The sequence below is a fragment of the Equus quagga genome, chromosome 3, assembly GCF_021613505.1.
Source record: "Equus quagga isolate Etosha38 chromosome 3, UCLA_HA_Equagga_1.0, whole genome shotgun sequence".
Lineage (NCBI taxonomy): Eukaryota > Metazoa > Chordata > Mammalia > Perissodactyla > Equidae > Equus > Equus quagga.
The window spans coordinates 144,253,283-144,270,971 of NC_060269.1; the positions used below are offsets into that span (position 1 = coordinate 144,253,283).

The 17,689-nt window shown below is 33.4% G+C and overlaps 1 protein-coding gene across 1 annotated transcript in view; it reads right to left on the reverse strand.

Annotated features, from left to right (window-relative positions):
• CPEB2 (cytoplasmic polyadenylation element binding protein 2) overlaps window positions 1-17,689 on the reverse strand; it is a 69,062-nt gene that overhangs the window by 26,633 nt on the left and 24,740 nt on the right. The window contains exons 6-7 of the mRNA XM_046655783.1: window positions 12,691-12,741; window positions 4,795-4,818 (exon numbers count right to left, since the gene is read on the reverse strand). Coding sequence (XP_046511739.1) covers window positions 4,795-4,818; window positions 12,691-12,741 — 75 coding nt within the window. The remainder of the gene's footprint in view (window positions 1-4,794; window positions 4,819-12,690; window positions 12,742-17,689) is intronic.

Below are 17,689 nucleotides of genomic sequence, written 5' to 3' on the forward strand. Positions count from 1 at the left end.
CCAATACCTGGTCTCTGGTGTGTGAAGGCATATGTGCAGCACATATGTATGCGGTTAGAGACATTATGGGCAATCACTAACTCTGACTCTGCTGGCTATGCTAATATGCCCAAACATTAATAATTATACTGACTTTTCAGATTTTAGCCTTATTCTGGAAGTCCAGAATAAAGACGTTTCCCAACATATCAATTGGGGAGGCAGGAGAGGAAAAGAAAACATTTGTGAAAAATTAGCCAATTTATGGCTTGAATTTAAGCATCGTTCTCTGATCTAAATTTGTTATCCTCTACTTTTATTTATTCAATTTTGTTCTAAAGATAAAAACAAACACAAAACAAACTATATAAATTAAGGATGAATATGAATATTCTTCCCATCTTCTAAGATCCTAGCAGATACTAGTAGTAGATAACCCTCCAATGTGATGGCATGATTTTTATTTAATACGAAAGAATAAAACTATCAAAACAACAAAAATAGATCCAGACTGATCTCTCTCCAGCACCATCTGTTTAACCACATAGAATCACTGATCAGGCATACTTCTCCAAAGAACTGAGAAAAGAGCTATAAGGTACACTTATTACTTTAAAAGATTTTGCCCCAATAATAGGTTTGTCTTATTCTGATAGAAGATGAATAAGATGCTTAATTAAAAAAAATTATAACCTAGTACCCTGTAGGTCTTTGTAAATTAATTTAATTTCTAGACATAACATATTTGTCTTAAAATTAAGTGCACTAAAATTTTGTTTCTTTTAAAAATTGGTACAGCTGGGGATAGGCATAGTGTGGGTAGAGTCAGTCTCTTCAAGGAGGAGGGGTCAGCAAAGTTTTTCTATGAACAGTCAAATAGTAAATATTTTAGACTTTGCAGGCCATACATTCTCTGTTGCAACTATTCAACTTTGTCATCATTGTAGCTCCAAAGCAACCAGATAAAAAGTAAATGAATGGGCATGACTGGGTTCCTATAAAACTTTATTTACAAAAATAAGAGGTTTAGCCTGTAGGCCACAGGTTGCTGACCCTTGTCTTACAGTATTACCCTGGCTTTTTTTTTAAATGCTTTTGAGATTTTGCCCATTTTCTGACAGTTATCGAAAGTATTTATCAAAGATGAAGGATTTCAGCCTTGATTTCATCATAAAAGGATTTGGTAGTGGTGATGTCAGGGGTGGACACTTCCTCTAGCTACTTCACTAAATTGTGTAAGAGTCAGATGAGTTCAAATCAAATCTAATCAAATCAGAAAACCCTGGGTCAACTTTAAAGCAATACATAGTGTATTATAAATAATTCCTTATTTATTACAGCACATAAATCTGAATGGCTACACGGTATGAATAAATCCAACCTCTCTAATTGAACTTCCATAATTTGACTCCCTTTAAAATTACTTCTCCTATCTTCCCATTCTGTGTATAATCTACTAACTTAGGCTTTGGGCTTACGTGCTAGAAAAGATTGCTTTGTGGTGTTTGGTACCATCAACTAAAATAGCCTCTGTATTTCTATTATTTAAAATATTCTATATATTTTTATTCCTTCTGGAGCATGGCAGCCCATTCATCCTTTACTAAAGGGACAGACTGCAATATACAAATATTTTAAGTGGACAGATGGAGCTTAAGTTTTATTTCACACCTCCCTTCACAACCCCCACCCTACTCCAAGCCCAGGCCAGTATGTTCACCCTCAGATGGAATGGAAGAAATATCAAACAGATAATAAATACAAAAGATAGATCGTTTTCCACATATTAAAGTCTGCTTCCCATGTGAGAGAGTCTTCCTCCTTCCTAAGCCTGACCTCCAGGGCAGCTCTGAAGTAGAAGAACTCTTTATGGCTCTCAGGCTAGAGAGACACACAGGAGTAGAAGCAGGTTCCTACTGAAAAGCCAGGAGAGATATCTTTGCTCTTTCTTAATTACTTTCAGTATAATTAAATTTTGATTATTCCTAAGGTATATTTCATATATTAACATCCAGAGTCAACTTGATTCAAAGTTCTTCTTAAGATTATTAAGGAAATTAAAATATATAAAGTCATCTTGGTAGTAATCTGGTTTGATTGCATTCAAATGAGAAATCTTTTTTTTTTTTTTTTTTTTTGAGCAAGATTAGCCCTGAGCTAACTGCTGCCAATCCTCCTCTTTTTACTGAGGAAGACTGGCCCTGAGCTAACATCTGTGCCCATCTTCCTCTACTTTATATGTGGGATGCCTACCACAGCATGGCTTGCCAAGCGGTGCCATGTTGGCACCCAGGATCTGAACCGGCAAACCCTGGGCCACTGAAGTGGAACTTAACCGCTGTGCCACCAGGCTGGCCCAAATGAGAAATCTCTTAAATGAAAACAGTTACTCTGTACCTGAGCTTAAAGGTAAGTTGAAGGCGGCAAGTAAGAAGAAAAAATAGTTCTTCTTAAACTGGACTACAAAATCAAAATGCCTTGTGACAAAATACCATTCACCTACCATGGCACTGGTAAAGAGTAATGTCTTATTTTTGGCAAGAATTATATTAACTCAGTGTGACAAATCCCACAGGAATAGTAGATTTGATATGTATGAGATTTTTGTTTCCTTTTTTTTAAGAAAAGAAAAATGACTAAATAAATGAATAAACGTGGTTCCTCTGATGAACCAAATCTAAAACACAAAGCCCATAAATGGGGGCCTGTGGTAGTTAAAAGGTTATCAGTCTGATATTGACATTGTATCTAGTATGGAAAGGGGAAAAAATGAGTAGGAAATAGGACGAGAGCCAGGCTACTTCTAGTTCTTTCTGAGTCATTCCTTTGGTATGTGTTTTTTTTTTTTTTAATGTTTTATTACTTAGAGTGTCAAAGTATTTTCAAATTCAAATTAAATCTCTCAATAGCTATTTCTAATGGATATACTTTTCATCTTACCATCAAGATTTTAAAAGCAGACTCCTACTATTCACAGAGGACCAACTAAAAAAATTACTAATGCCATGAGAGGAAAATTCAGATGTTATTCCCCCATACTAAGCCCAATAAGTGTGACTGTCAGTTCTGTCCTAAAGAAAGCTTCTACTAGAAGCCTTAAAATCATGTGAGAGTCTTCTTTCCTCTAATACTGGGAGGCAGCTCTGAAGTAGAGAAAATCTTTACGGCTCTCAGAGGATAGAGATATGTAAGAGTTGTAGCACGTTCTTATCTAAAAGCAGAAATTTCTCCTTTTTCTTATTATCATTATCATAGTCTACAATTATTGAGCCAACATAAAAGAAGATAACCAACAACATGACTTTCGGTTACCTTGCTCCTAAGAACTTCCTAATCATGATATTTACACTGGAGTATGCCAAATTGGATTAAACATCAATTGCTAAGGCTGAAAAGATGAAAAGCGAATAACAAGAAAGAATCCTAAACTGCTCTGTAGTTTCAAAAATACCTAAAAATCAGATTGGAAAGTGGGTTTTTTTCCAAGAGAACTGAAGCTCCATATTAAAATAGTACAGTGAAATAAGATAGTCCATAGATCTGAAAATAGGTACCAAAATTCTAAACTTTCCCCCTTTCTTCTCAGTTGCTAGCAACAATCTTTAGAAAGTTAATCAGCTTGTTTTCTAAGTTTTGAGTTGCCATATCCTCTAATTCTTTAGTTAGAAAACTAAAGAACAAAGAGATTCAGTAAAGCATTCGGAAAAAAGACCCCAAAAATGTAAAATTCAAACAACGTGAAATACAAAACTGGACATCGTATTTATGAATATAACATACTACTTTCTGTTGTCAACGGTGGCCAATGGTTTTGCTTATTTGTTTTCAAAGTACATGCCTCATGACTACATGAAAAGAAACTGAAGCCCTGGCACACACATAAAAAATTTATCAAAAGGCACTATGTATTATTACTGTCTATCCTTCATGGCTCAAAGGAGATTTTAGGGGTCAAGGAAAATCCTTTTTATTCAGTTTTGCACTTATAACAACTATATAAATATCATGATTATTGTTCACTTAGAGGATAAACTAAAAGTATAAAGTTACTTTTGCTTCTTCTCATCCCATCTATTTTTGCCTCTCTCAAATTCCTCACATGGAAAAAAAGAGGCAAAGTTTAAGCCACAGAAAATGTCAGCTGCTTTCCTAGGAAGTTTAATAGGCCAGCATCAAAGAGTCCTACCTTTTTCCTTAAGATTACAAGAACCCTGAGGGGAAGACTGTTGTGGGGGAGAGAGAAAGAAACTGTTTGTGCGTGTTTACAGAAAGAGAGAGAGGGGGAGAGAATGCATTATATTCTTAGAAGACACAGAAATATTAGCAACAAGATTTCTATATAATAATGTCTTAATAATTTATTTGGTATTTGTTATTTTCAATTGGGTCAAACATAAAACTAATAAACTAGAATTGTAAATTATATGCCATAGATAAGATAATCAGTTATAGATTTGGAGAGCAGAAAAATCATATTGCATGTCACCTTCACTAACATTTATTAAACACATTTCTTAAGCAAACTATAAACAACATCTTTATTTTAAAAGGTACAAAAATAACTTTAAAAAGTTACAATCTCAATAGTTTAAAAGGGAAAAATTTATTAAATAACGATATTAGTATGAAAATGTGCTTTAAAGGTTAAGAGATTTAGGATTCAAAACTTTGACAACAAGTAAGTGCTCAAATCAACGTTCAATTCTTCTGTGAGTTTTTAGACACTGCATAAGAAATCTGGAATAATTAATTACAACATTTATCAGTAGAACCCAATTAGAAACAGTTATACCATAGCAAACAGAAATGAATTACCTCGTCTTCGCCCATAACTCCTTGCTGCATGTAAACAAAGGATAAATTGTAAAATGTCAGAACTAAAAATAAGCCCACATATACAAATATTTGTGATATGAAAAGCTATGTGGGCATCTGGAAATTAGTGCTACTTTGTTTTAAGACCTACGACAATGTCACCGTATAACATCTGCATGATGTTTTACCATTTACAAAGCACTTTTATTATATATGTCATCTGAATTGTGAAATTAACAGGAAATATACAATTGATTCTCATTCATGTTAAATTTATGAATAAATATTTGTATCATCTGATCAGGATGGAAATATGTAACACTTTACAGTTAAATAGCATCTCAAATAATTTTCCCAATGAATGACAACTTGAATTAAATCGTTATTTTTCTACTTATTCTAAAGTGTGACATAGCACATACAGTCTAACAAATAGCTATTTAGATACAATTCACATTATACCAAGTCCTGCATGGAAAAGTACTGGACGACACAGAAAGAGTGAAAAGATATAACAATATTAAACTGATACTTTGAAGCCTATATAGCTTAGATGGAATGCAAAAACATCAATCCATATTCAAATTTGCTTAGTTGAAGAAATGATTAATGATATACTATAGCTAATAATGCTTTCTATCCTTTTGGTACATTTTATAATAGCTATCTAAGAGTTTATGTCTCCATCTCTGGGGTAAGAGGGTTTCAGATACAAATTATTAGTAGTATCATCATAGAATAGTACATATGTTAAATACTGTAAAAGTATTAAGTAGAAAGCCATTTAAATCTGTTACTAGCAGTTTACATAATTCCTAATGAAGAAAAAATACTGCAACTTCTTTTTTCATAAGAAACTACCAGTTTAATAAATCCCACAACTTGTTTTTAAGTAAGTCCTCCCCCCAAATCTGAGAATACAATGAGTATTTTTACCCTGGAATTAATACATGAAAACAAAGCAGTAAACCAAAAAATCACTGTTAAAATTAACATCTTAATTCATGCTCATGGATTTTTAGGCCTGGGAAAAATTTGATATTGAATAAATATCAAATCAAAATATATATTAAAAGTTGTCAGAAATGTCTCTCCAAAAATATAAAACTTAAAGATCAAAAGAATACATTTCACATCATTAAATACATTCTATTATAGAAGGTTTACAAAATATATTTTTAATTTTATACTAAGGCTTTAATATAAAGAAGTATGCCTACAAGGTGAGAATATAGTATTAGTTCCCCTACAATAAAAAGGGGGGAAAACAAATTTGTCAACTACTAGTCATTTACACTTCCAGAAATAAATCAATAAATATAAGGCTTACATCAGAGTCTTTTATGTAAAACAACTTCATTTGCATCTCTGCCATTTTACTGTCTCTATTTAGCTATATAATCTACTGCAGACTTAACCTATCCATGAGCTCCAATTACCTCAAAGCCCTACAGATTTACTTGACCTGTATATTAGTGTATATATCGCCTACCTGTATGTAGATACACATATAGTTTATACGTATATTACCTGTACGTATAGTTTACATATATATTACCTGTATGTGTGTGTGTGTATATACACATTCTATATATACATATATATAAATATGTATATATACATATATATATATACACACCATATATACAAACTATATATATATAGTTGACCTGACCTATTAGTGTTTAGGGTGAGGGTAGGGGTGGAAATGGCATTTAGAATTTTGTTGTCTAGGTCTTCTAAGGCTTTATTTACAAAGGCCTTAAAAAAACCAGGGTCTAAAAGAGATGGGACATCAAATCAACTGTGGAAAATCAGATTGATAATAGGAATTTTAATAGAGTTACCAAGAACAGGCTATAGAAGAATGAATTCCTTGAAGTCTTAATAGTTATATTAAGCATGGAAATGGTCAATAGGCCGCAAAACACTTCACAGGACAAGTCTCAAGAGTTGGGCTTCTTGCTTATCCCTAGGCATGGGCTAATGATATTAATGCAACAAAAATTTGTTTTGGGGAATTTCATTCATGGGTGTAGAGGGTCAAACATTCATAAAGCAAATAAAATTATTCTCATCAAGTTTAAAGTCAAATTATGAATTATGATGAAGTCATATGTGGTACATAATTCTTGAACTACAGAGAAAATTAATTACATCGTAACTAGTTTATGTTCTTAGCTGTTATTTTCTTAACTGAGGCTACTCAATACTAAAATAGTGAAAACATATACAAATGTTCACACCATCTTAGTTTCATCTCACTTCTAGGCTGCAACACAATTATTTAGAAAATTTCTCCAGCTCTCTCATACCTGAGGAATTTTAGAATCCTGTAAGGAGCTATTCCACTTATTTTTTGGACAACTCTCAGATTCCAAGTCTCTACATTACCAAAAATAGAACTGACTGCAGATGAAGCTAAACGATGTGAAACATTTCCTATTCCCTGTCATGGAAACAACCAATCTGCTACCATCACACTAAACAATGGTGTGTGTACTCACTTTCCTACTACTGTTTCTATGTGAATTTCTGGGATATGTTCTGTTATAACTCTGAATCAGAATTTCAGAAACCTTCAGTGAGAAAAGAAAATCATTAAATGACTATTCCTTTTGTTTTTAAAAAACTTCTTTAAACAATATGCCCCTCCATACTCATTTAGAATATGATTCAGAAAAAAAAAGTGAACAATTTGCTGTATAAAAACTGTATTTAGGGGGCTGGCCCCGCGGCCGAGTGGTTAAGTTCGCGCGCTCCGCTGCAGGCGGCCCAGTGTTTCGTTGGTTCGAATCCTGGGCGCGGACATGGCACTGCTCGTCAGACCACGCTGAGGCAGCGTCCCACATGCCACAACTAGAAGAACCCACAACGAAGAATACACAACTATGTACCGGGGGGCTTTGGGGAGAAAAAGGAAAAAAATAAAATCTTAAAAACAAAACAAAACAAAACAAAATTGTATTTAGAGTATTAAATTTCAGGTACATATATTTTATAAAGCATTATTAAAAAGTATACCTCATACAAAAGTGAGGAATTGGCTGTTTTACATGTGCAAATATATGTGTGTGTATATACAGAGAGAGGCATGTATGTTAAAATATATACTATATATATATATTTTTTTTCTTTTTTTTAAATGATGATAAGAAGCCTGTGAGAAAAGCCTGAAGACCTTTCATACACAAATGACTTTACAGTTTGGTCCTGGCTTACTGATAATCTTATTTAGCTTCTAACCCATAGCTACAAAAAAGAAATAGGGTGATTCTAACATTCTCTTTAGTGTCTTTGTGCCCTTAGGTATCGGCTCTTAGGTACAGCTGTGGTATCTGAATTATTGCAGCTGGAGGAAGGGATAGGTAAACATAGCAAATCAGCTGGCTACACCTAAAAGTTAAAGTTCTCTTGGTGTGAAACTAAAGAAATTCTTATTTCTTACTCTAAAAAGCCAAAACTAACGAGAGAAATATATCCTCCAAATCATAATCCTTTTCAAGATGGAAAATAAACCTGTTATCTACTTCACTCACTTCCATCAGCATAAAAAAACTGATTGCATAGTCACGTTTCCTATTTTCATGACCTCTTATAGTATATCTGGAGTATCTACCTTCAGAAATACAATTTCATTACTGAGTAAATTTTCTTAATTAAAAGATACACATAATTTCTTTCCTCCCCAAAGTACAGCAAGCTCTTGATTACACACATGGCTGTATGTGGTTAATCACAGCAAATCTAAATTTCAGACTAGCTTGCTAATACCATCTCCCCATACTTCTGCTCTATCTGTTCCCCTTTTGAAAAACCATATAAGTAAATAATAAAATACTAATAAATACATAACCTATTTTCCTTGAGAGAGGAGTGAGGGGAGTACAAGAGTACAATGTAATCCAAATAGAAACAAATACTTGAATGATATATCATTTTGTATTCCTTCTCACTACTAAGGAAAACAGAGGGTATTTTTTGCTTTGCTTTGTATTTCGATTTTTACTGCTGATAATAAAAAGTGTAAGATTTATGCACTTAGAAATATAAAAATTCAAGTTGTCATCTAAACTTCAGACAGTACCTAACCTTTGGTTTTTAGACAATCTACCTATTCCTATATAAAGTGACTTCCCTAAAGCTTCTGGATGTTAAATGTGGACCCTTCTGTAATATCTGAATTATTCAACAGTGGCAGTCTCCACCAATCAATTCAACTTGATTTCCACTTGATTTAAGGAACATGGTATGTTCAGAAGTAGGAGCCTGCTTGCAGTTATATTTCAATGGCATTTTTTATTGTTAAAAAATATTTTTTTTAAATCTATACAACAGCTTCATGAGACACACAGGTGTAGGATTATACCTCTTCTCCTATATCTGAGTTAACAGAGACTCAGAGTTAAGGATTTGCCAGAAGTACTTCACAGTTTTCCTAGTTTGACTAGCTTCCTGACCTTTATCCCATTCCCTGTCTATCCCTTACTTAAAAGAATACTTAAAAGTTTAACCATAATGCTAATTAACCAGGAAGGTAGAATCACAAAACCTTTACAATGTTTGCCTTATCTGCACAACAACTATATTATTTACATGTTATTGTTTATTAAGTGGACTCAAGCCTAGCACCACTGTAATATCACAGATTTCTGCCAGTTCTGTATATTCTAAGAAATGTTCTCAAACTGTAATAGTCATGCACTTATTTTAATGTGTACTTGAGCACCACCAAAAGTCATCTTGGGTACCACAGGGGCAAGCGCATCACACTTTAGGAAATACTGCCTGAGAGAGTCATTTTGCTTTTTATTGATCCAAAGTGTGTCCCTATAAAGCTTCTTCCAAATGGTTCTAGTTTGGATTTCTGCAATAACACAAAACTAGCCTTCTTTGTTCACTATACATAACGTCTTTCAAATAGTTAAAAATATCAGTTGTCTTCTCTTAATTATATAGTCTCCAACGAAACCAATCCAACTCCTTCATCTTTAGACAGGACATGATTTTTATTCATTCAAAGGCATTTTTGTCACTGTTCATCATCACTCACTGCCATAGCTAACTTTTACTTTCATAACTGTTCTAAATACTTCACATGAATGAATTCATTCCCTTCTAAAACAATACCCCTGCGGCAGGCAGCATATTATCTCTCTTTTAGACATAAAGAATCTGAATCAAAGTGAAGTTAGGTAAACTGTCCAAGGTCACACAGCTAGGAACAGCAAACTTGGGTTTAAATCCAGATAATCTGGCTCCAGAGTCTGTGGCACCAATCACGATGAGCTACTGCTAAACCATCACAAAAAAATACTGATGCATAATTTATTACTAAATATTGATGTTCAAAGTCAACATTATTAGCTATGCTTGTTGGTTAAGTAATACAACTTAACCAGTTGCCTAATACTGAGTTAAATCTGCAACATCCTGAAAAAGGAAGAATTTAAAAAGTAGGTCTATGTACTGAGATGCCACAATTTCTTTAATCAGTCAATAATATTTAATAATAATTTAGTACAGGCCAAAGCCTTGGTATTAATATCACTTAATTTCCATATTTCCCAGGGAGACAATATGCTAAGAATATAGTTCAATTATAAGTAGTTAAAAAGTAGCTCAAGAAAGATTTCCCCTTACTTTTCAGTGTCCTTTGCCTACTTCTCTCTTCAATAACCTTGATGTCTACAAAAAATCATTTAAATTCTTAATATTCAAATACTTCCTTACCCTATAAATATACCCAATTTTATGATTCTTGCTTCTCCCCTTAATGATCCCAAAAGAACAAAAGAAATTTTTTCTCTTTGGATCAAATTGTCTCTACTGACCTAAATACATTTTGAAGCCCTAGTTTATCTTTTTTCTCCTCTAGTCCTCGCCAAAAAACAGTTCAGAATTTCCAGAATGGCCTACTGTACTGAGTATGAATTGTGGACCCAAAGTGACAGACTATAAAGACTGCTCACATAAAAAAAAAAAAAAGCAGATTTGCCCAGAAGATGCAATTCTTGCTTGAAATAAAATATTCTTGCGTCTACTATGTGATGAGACACTTTGAATCTAACATCTAGATTATTTATAAGGGCTTTAGGCAACGGATGAAATCAATTAGTTTAATAACGTTTAGTGCAACGACTAAGAATGGTGTGGCTTCTAAGCCCTTTGCTCACATGTAAGTGACATATTCTATTGTGATGACATATACTTCTGAGTCGTCCTTGCTTACTATGCATTCAGCAATCTAAGAACATCTGTGAATGATCTAACAAAGTATCTCAGAGTATTTTCCTTCAGATGGATTTTAACAGCACACATGAAATATGCAAATTCAAATTTTCCAACTTAATTACTTTTTTTAGAAGTTAAAATAGAAATCTGAATGATCTTTATTTACCACACAAAGAATGCTCCAAAAGGAAAGTATTTAAGGAAATCAGGATCAATACATAATTAATCTATTGTTACCTAAACCTATTATTATCTTATAAATCAAGCCAAGAGAATAATAAAAATTATGATCTATTTTCAGTTTTGTAAACTCAATTTCAACATTACTTTCAGTTACAGATTTAGTGCTCAGAGACCAGCAACTCAAATGATATGGTTTTTTAATGCAATGGTAGAAAAAAAGTTGAATGAAGAATGCAATTTCTAGTACCTTTCTGGTCAGACTATGTAAAAACCATAATTCACTGAATTAATAAATGTGGCCTCCTGGACTGTTGTAAGGTCTAGCCTAGACATGACCTCAGCCTAGAGTATACAGTCTGGCCCCAGTGTTAGTACCTGGACACTCCTACCTCCAACCATACTTAAAGATCCTAATAGGAAACTCAGTGCTTAGACTAGGCTGGCAAGTGGTGGGCAATTCCATACAGAAGAGTCAAATGTTGAATCAACCAATCAATCACCTCGCCAAATGCTTTGCTTCTTCAATTTTCTCTCATTCCAAGATCCTATCTACCTTGACAATCTCCAGGTAGCCTGGACTTTATTCCCATCTTTCTGTCACTACAGTCTTTACTTAATATTAATTCACGTGGTCTAGTTTTATATAGGCCTTTTTCCCCCAACTTTATTGCCATCTTTTTTCAACAAAGCTTTAGTTGAAAAGAAAACGCCACGCCATTCTAATGATATAATTATGTATTTTAAAGTAAATACTACCTCTATTATTCTTTCTTCTTCCTACTTCCCTCTCCTCATCCACCCTCTGATTTAAAAATACCTTTGTGAAGGATGTTTTAATCCTCCATGTCTACTCCCACAGTCATGGGTGTGCCAAGTACTGTGACTTTCTGAATACAACATTTGTCCAACAGGAAGAAAACAAACTTTAATGAAAGTTTATTTATTCTTCTTCTAACTCTGGTGCACTTCACTTTGTAAACTTTCTAGTTAGAATAAGTTAGTGTGACTACCATATTTATAGAATCACCAGTATTTTCCTTAGTTAAACATAAACATGAGTGCTATATTAAGAAACAAGTTCTATGTAGTTTGCAAACATTATCTTATTTAATTCTCATAATGAACCTTGAGATTGTTATTTTTATTTCACAGATAGGAAACTAAGGCTCACAGAAGTTAAGTTACTTGCCCAAGGGCATATCAGAAACGGAAAAGCCAATATTCAAACTTAGGACTGCCTCCAAAGTCTGTGATCTTGAATTAAACCATACTGTCACAAATACATTTCAACGACTGCTTTCCCGCCAGAATACACTCAAATTTCTAACTCTGCCTTCTGTATAGAAAGAGTTGTAGCTTTATTTTTATACGTATAAAAAGATTAACTTGTGTGTATGAGGAATGTTTAGAGAAACGTCTATTCAATCCTCTTTATTATATAAATCAATTGGAAACATAAAATGTTTTTATAAAACTTACCATTTAACATCAACAGATTGTCAGTTCCTGGATGTGGATAGCTCAGTCGACCTTTAAAAAGACAGGAAAGGGAAGTTTGAAGATTATGGAGCCATTTGAAAAGCAAAAAAGGGAAGAGGGATAAGGAGGAAATTATTGAGCACAGTATTTTTCTTAAGAACTAAAAAGCTAATGTTTAACTCAAAGTAACTAACTAAAATTATCTTTGAAAGTTAAAAAATACCAAAAAACAGTTAACTTTAGTTTCTAGATAATAAGAGCACAATGTGATTTGGGAGTAATGCCTATAGAATAAAATCTATTTGTTTTTTTTGAAATGTAAAAACAATGTAGGTATCCTAGTCTTTCTAACTTAATACAGAAAGCAATTTTTTATTTTTCCTGAAGAAGATTAGCCCTGAGCTAACATCTGTGCCAATCTTCCTTTACTTCATGTGGGCGTTGCCACCACAGTGTGGATGATGAGTGGTGTAGGTCTGGCCCTGGGATATGATCCTGCAAACCAGGGCTGCCAAAGCAGAACGTGCTGAACTTAACCCCACGTCACAGGGCTGGCCCAGAATGTGAAAATTTGTAAATATTTTCAAGTCTATTTGTAATTTTATCTACAGATCTTTTTCAAAAACAAACCTGAAGAAATTTATATTCCTAAATGAAAAATAAGCAGCAAAAACTCATCGCAACTTGCCATTTAATTCAATATGTTTTATATAGTTGAAGTTTATATAAATGAAGTTTAATGAAAACATTTTAAATGCATTATTAAAGATGTTACCAGAAATTTAACTTGTTCAAAGTTTACAAATGGCATAAAAATATAAAAAATTAAAATATTAAAGCTTAAAAGCATAGTAGCACAGTATTTCCTTTGAGTCATTCTTCATTCAGAGTTTTGCATTTACTAAATGCAGAAAGGACAACAGTACAATATACTGCCTTGGAGAAGAAAAGGGTATGCATGAACACACTGTGCCTTATCCAGAATTTTTACATCATAACACTTTGACTAAATGTCAATGGCAAGGATGATTACTATCTTTAGTCCATTAAAATATAGGCCTTTTCTCTAACGCCTGAATCTCTGATAGCTTATTAGAAAGGTACAATAAAATCCATTTAGAAAACTGCTAAAAATTAAATGTCTATGAAACTGCATTTTAGCAACTTTCAGCACAGTCCCTTGAAAAAGTCACTATGATAGTGTGTAACGTATTGCCACCAGAAGCGTTACTGATAAATATCTGAATGGATTTGACATGATTAGTAATTAGTACAGATAAACTGCATCTACCTTTACAAACCCTCACACTCTACAGGCCCTTTATTATATCCAAATAGCCTATTAAGACAGAGATTTTCTGTTGGCTTTTGTTTTAATTATGAAGTTAAAGAATTTGGTCATCTATCAACGCATGAGTGAATGGCAAAGATAATCCAATTCTGACATTAAAATAAATATATATATTAGATAGACATACAGATATATACCTACACACTTCATCTGAGTTCTAATTTAACTATAGTACATTTTGTTTTCAGACTCAACATAGTTAAAATAAATGTTATTGTCCTGCAAAGGACAATTTAGCACCACTTACTTACTCCTGCAGCATGACATTAAACTAAATGACCTTTTAAATAAAGTTGTCATACTCTATAAAAACCACAAATAAGTTTATTGTTGTGAGAAACAGGAGCATATATACAAAAGTTACAAGACAGAAAGAGTCAGTAAGCAGAGCTTTCCTAAACTGGATTTCAATAGCATGGAGCAGTACTTCGTCTGAAGTATCATAGCTTATTTTGGAAATATACCTATTTCTAAGCATCTTGTTGCAGATGACCAAATTTAGACAACAATTTAATGCCATGAAAAAATTACTATTATTTCTGACTTGAGAATGAAAATCAAAACCCCTACATAAGTGGCAACCTGTATTTCTGTTCAGTATAGCAAGTCTGACAGTGTGTAGGATGCTGAGGATACAAATATAAGTGAGATACAGTCTCTGTTTATGATGTGATAGGAGAGACAACACAAGTATACAATTTCAATAAAATCTGCCCAGTATGGAAAGAGTTATGCATAGTATGCTTATAAAAAGACACAAAGGAGTCTTTAACTAAGCCCAGGGATTCAGGCAAGACTTCCTCAAAAAGTCAACTGAGCAAAGCCTTAAGCCTAGTTCCACTTCAAAAGACACTCAACCTTCAATTGTCACATAATTATCCTTTAATAGGTTCATTGTTCAATTTATCCCAAGACACAGGTAACAAGATATTTTCACCGCTAACTGTCTTTTGACTTCTTGGTTCTGAATGGACTTAAATGCACATCATACGTGGAAAGTTCAAAAGACAGATAGCTATTTTCAAATGGATATATATTTGTATATATGTTCTAAAATATACTTCTCCAAACAGAAAACTCTCAATATAACTAACAAAATACTCCAAAATGAAATGAGAAAATTTACTCATTTTTAAATTATCTAATTACTATAGTATTAAAACTACTTTCACTAAAAACCTGCCAATTGATAGTAATAACTAACATTTGAGGGCTTACTATGTGCCAGGAGCTTTTCTAAGTTCTTTACCACCTTTTACTTAACCCTTGCAACAATCCTATGAGTTAGTTATTATTATCTTTCCATTTGAAGGTCAAGACACTGTGCCATAAAAGGTTAAATAACTTGCTCAGGTTATGCCACTGGCCAGTAGCACTGGCAGGATTTGAACCTAGGCAGTTTGGCTCCTTACTCTTAATCACTATCTTCTAATGACTTCCTAGTTGATAACATAATATAGTGAAAGGTATATATGGTTGGTTGTGGGGCAAATTCATCTACTCAAAAAATTCACAGAATGATTATGCAGTATATTAGATAACTTATACTTGAATACAGAAAAAAATAGGAAAAAAACTACATTGCTATAAAACCAATTTCTCCCTATTGTCTAAAAGGCCTGTGGCATAGAGATTGGTAGTTGTACACTAACACTTCCTGTCAATAATAGGAACCCCCAATGCTAGACAGGTACAGGACTGCCTGGAATAAAAAACTAAATTTCCCCACCTTCCTTGTAGTTAAGTGTGCCCACGTGTGTAAGATCTGGTCAATGGGATGTAAAGCAAAATTGGTATGTGCAGTTTCTGATAAGTGTCCTTAAAAGGAATATCTTCCCTTTCCTTTACCTTTTTTCTGCTTGCTGGAATGCAGATGAGATGGCTAAATTAAAACAGCCGTATTAGATCACGAGGCAGAAGCTGAGTGTTAAGCATAGTAGAACAAGACATAAGGGGCCTAGGTCCATGAAAATCACCATATCACTTATAAGAGTATTATGTTTATGTAAGAGAAATAAATGTCTATCTTGTTTAAGCTACTTATGAGTTTTCTGTTGTCCCAGAAGAACCTAGTCTTACAAATAAAGTTGTCTAGTAATAAATTTGGAGCAAATTGAATATTAGGTAACCAGACTATTGCTTATTTATTATTGGGGAAATATGATAAAGTATAATAATTTCATGATGGTTTTAATATATCTATCACTAACGGGTATATACTGTAGTATATACTATGTCTTGGTACTTCTTTCACATTAAGATACTATGGAATTTAAAATAAATAATTTTGAAAAATATATATTTATTCTTATGTGTCAAGTGAATAACCAGAAGACCTACAGTATCTTAAAAATTATCTTATTAGTCTATTATGGTTTTAAAAGTAATATGTATAATACATATATAAGACAAAGCATGTTAGCCATTTTAGATGTATATTTGTTCAAGAAGAAAACACTGCATACAACTTATTAATTGTATAATTACCAATTACTAAAACTTTAACAAAGCAGTATTTAAAGACACCCGATAAGCCAACATCAAAGACTATTCTTTCTCCAAAATAATTACTCACTACCAATAAAAAGAACTTATAAAATGCTGATGATAAAATATAAATTTCTTATGTCACTTTTCTTTGAATTTAAACCTACTTTTAAAACTGAAGAAATGTGGAATTAAGAAGGATAAGATGAAGCCATCACTTCCCCAACATCTCTTAATGTCTGTATAGCCTCAAGCTGAAAGCCTCTAGTAGCAAGATGATGATCATTTGATGAAGAATCATCTTATTTCCCTTTCCAGGTATCACGCTCCCTTGGTTCTCCTCCGTCACCAGCCAGTCCTTAAATCTCCTTTGCTATATCCTCCTCCTCTTCTCCACCTTCGAAAGTTGAAGCCTCAATGTTTAATCCTTGGACTTGACTTCTCTTTCTACAATGCCTCCCTCGGTGGTATTCTCTACGACTAAAGCTTTATACATGATCTCTCAGCAGATGACTCTCACATTTATATCTCTAATTGCAACCTCTCTACCTCAACTTCCCCAGATCAGTATATGGCACTGTCTTCCATCTGGATACACATCCCAAAACCTAGTCTAGTCTCCATTCAGCAGTCCATGTGATGATCTGAAAACCTAAGTCAGCTCATGTTGCTCTATTGCTCAAAACCTTTCCACACTTAACAATAAATATCTGGCCCCTCATCCTCTATAATTCTAACCACACTCTTTGCTATTCCTCAAACATGCCAGGTATATCTCCATTTCAGGAACTTTATATTTCCTCTTCTTTCTGCTTGAAATGCCTTTGCCCAGTTATGACTAAAGTTTGCACCTCTCACTTCATTCATGTCTTTAAGAGATGCCATCACAGACCATCCTGTCTAAAATAGTAGCTTCTTTCTTTCTCAATCCCCTTGACACTATATTTTTTCTTCATAGCACTGATTCGTTTTGTTTCTATCCTTTGTCAAAATAGAAGATTCATGAGGTCAGGACTTTGTCTTTTTTAACTCTCTACTATACCTCTAGCATCTAAAACAGTGTGTAGCACATAATAGGGTCTTAAATAGTTCTCAAACAGATGTATAAAATATCTCATTCTATTATGTGAAACATGAACTTAACCAAAAGCACAGTACCTA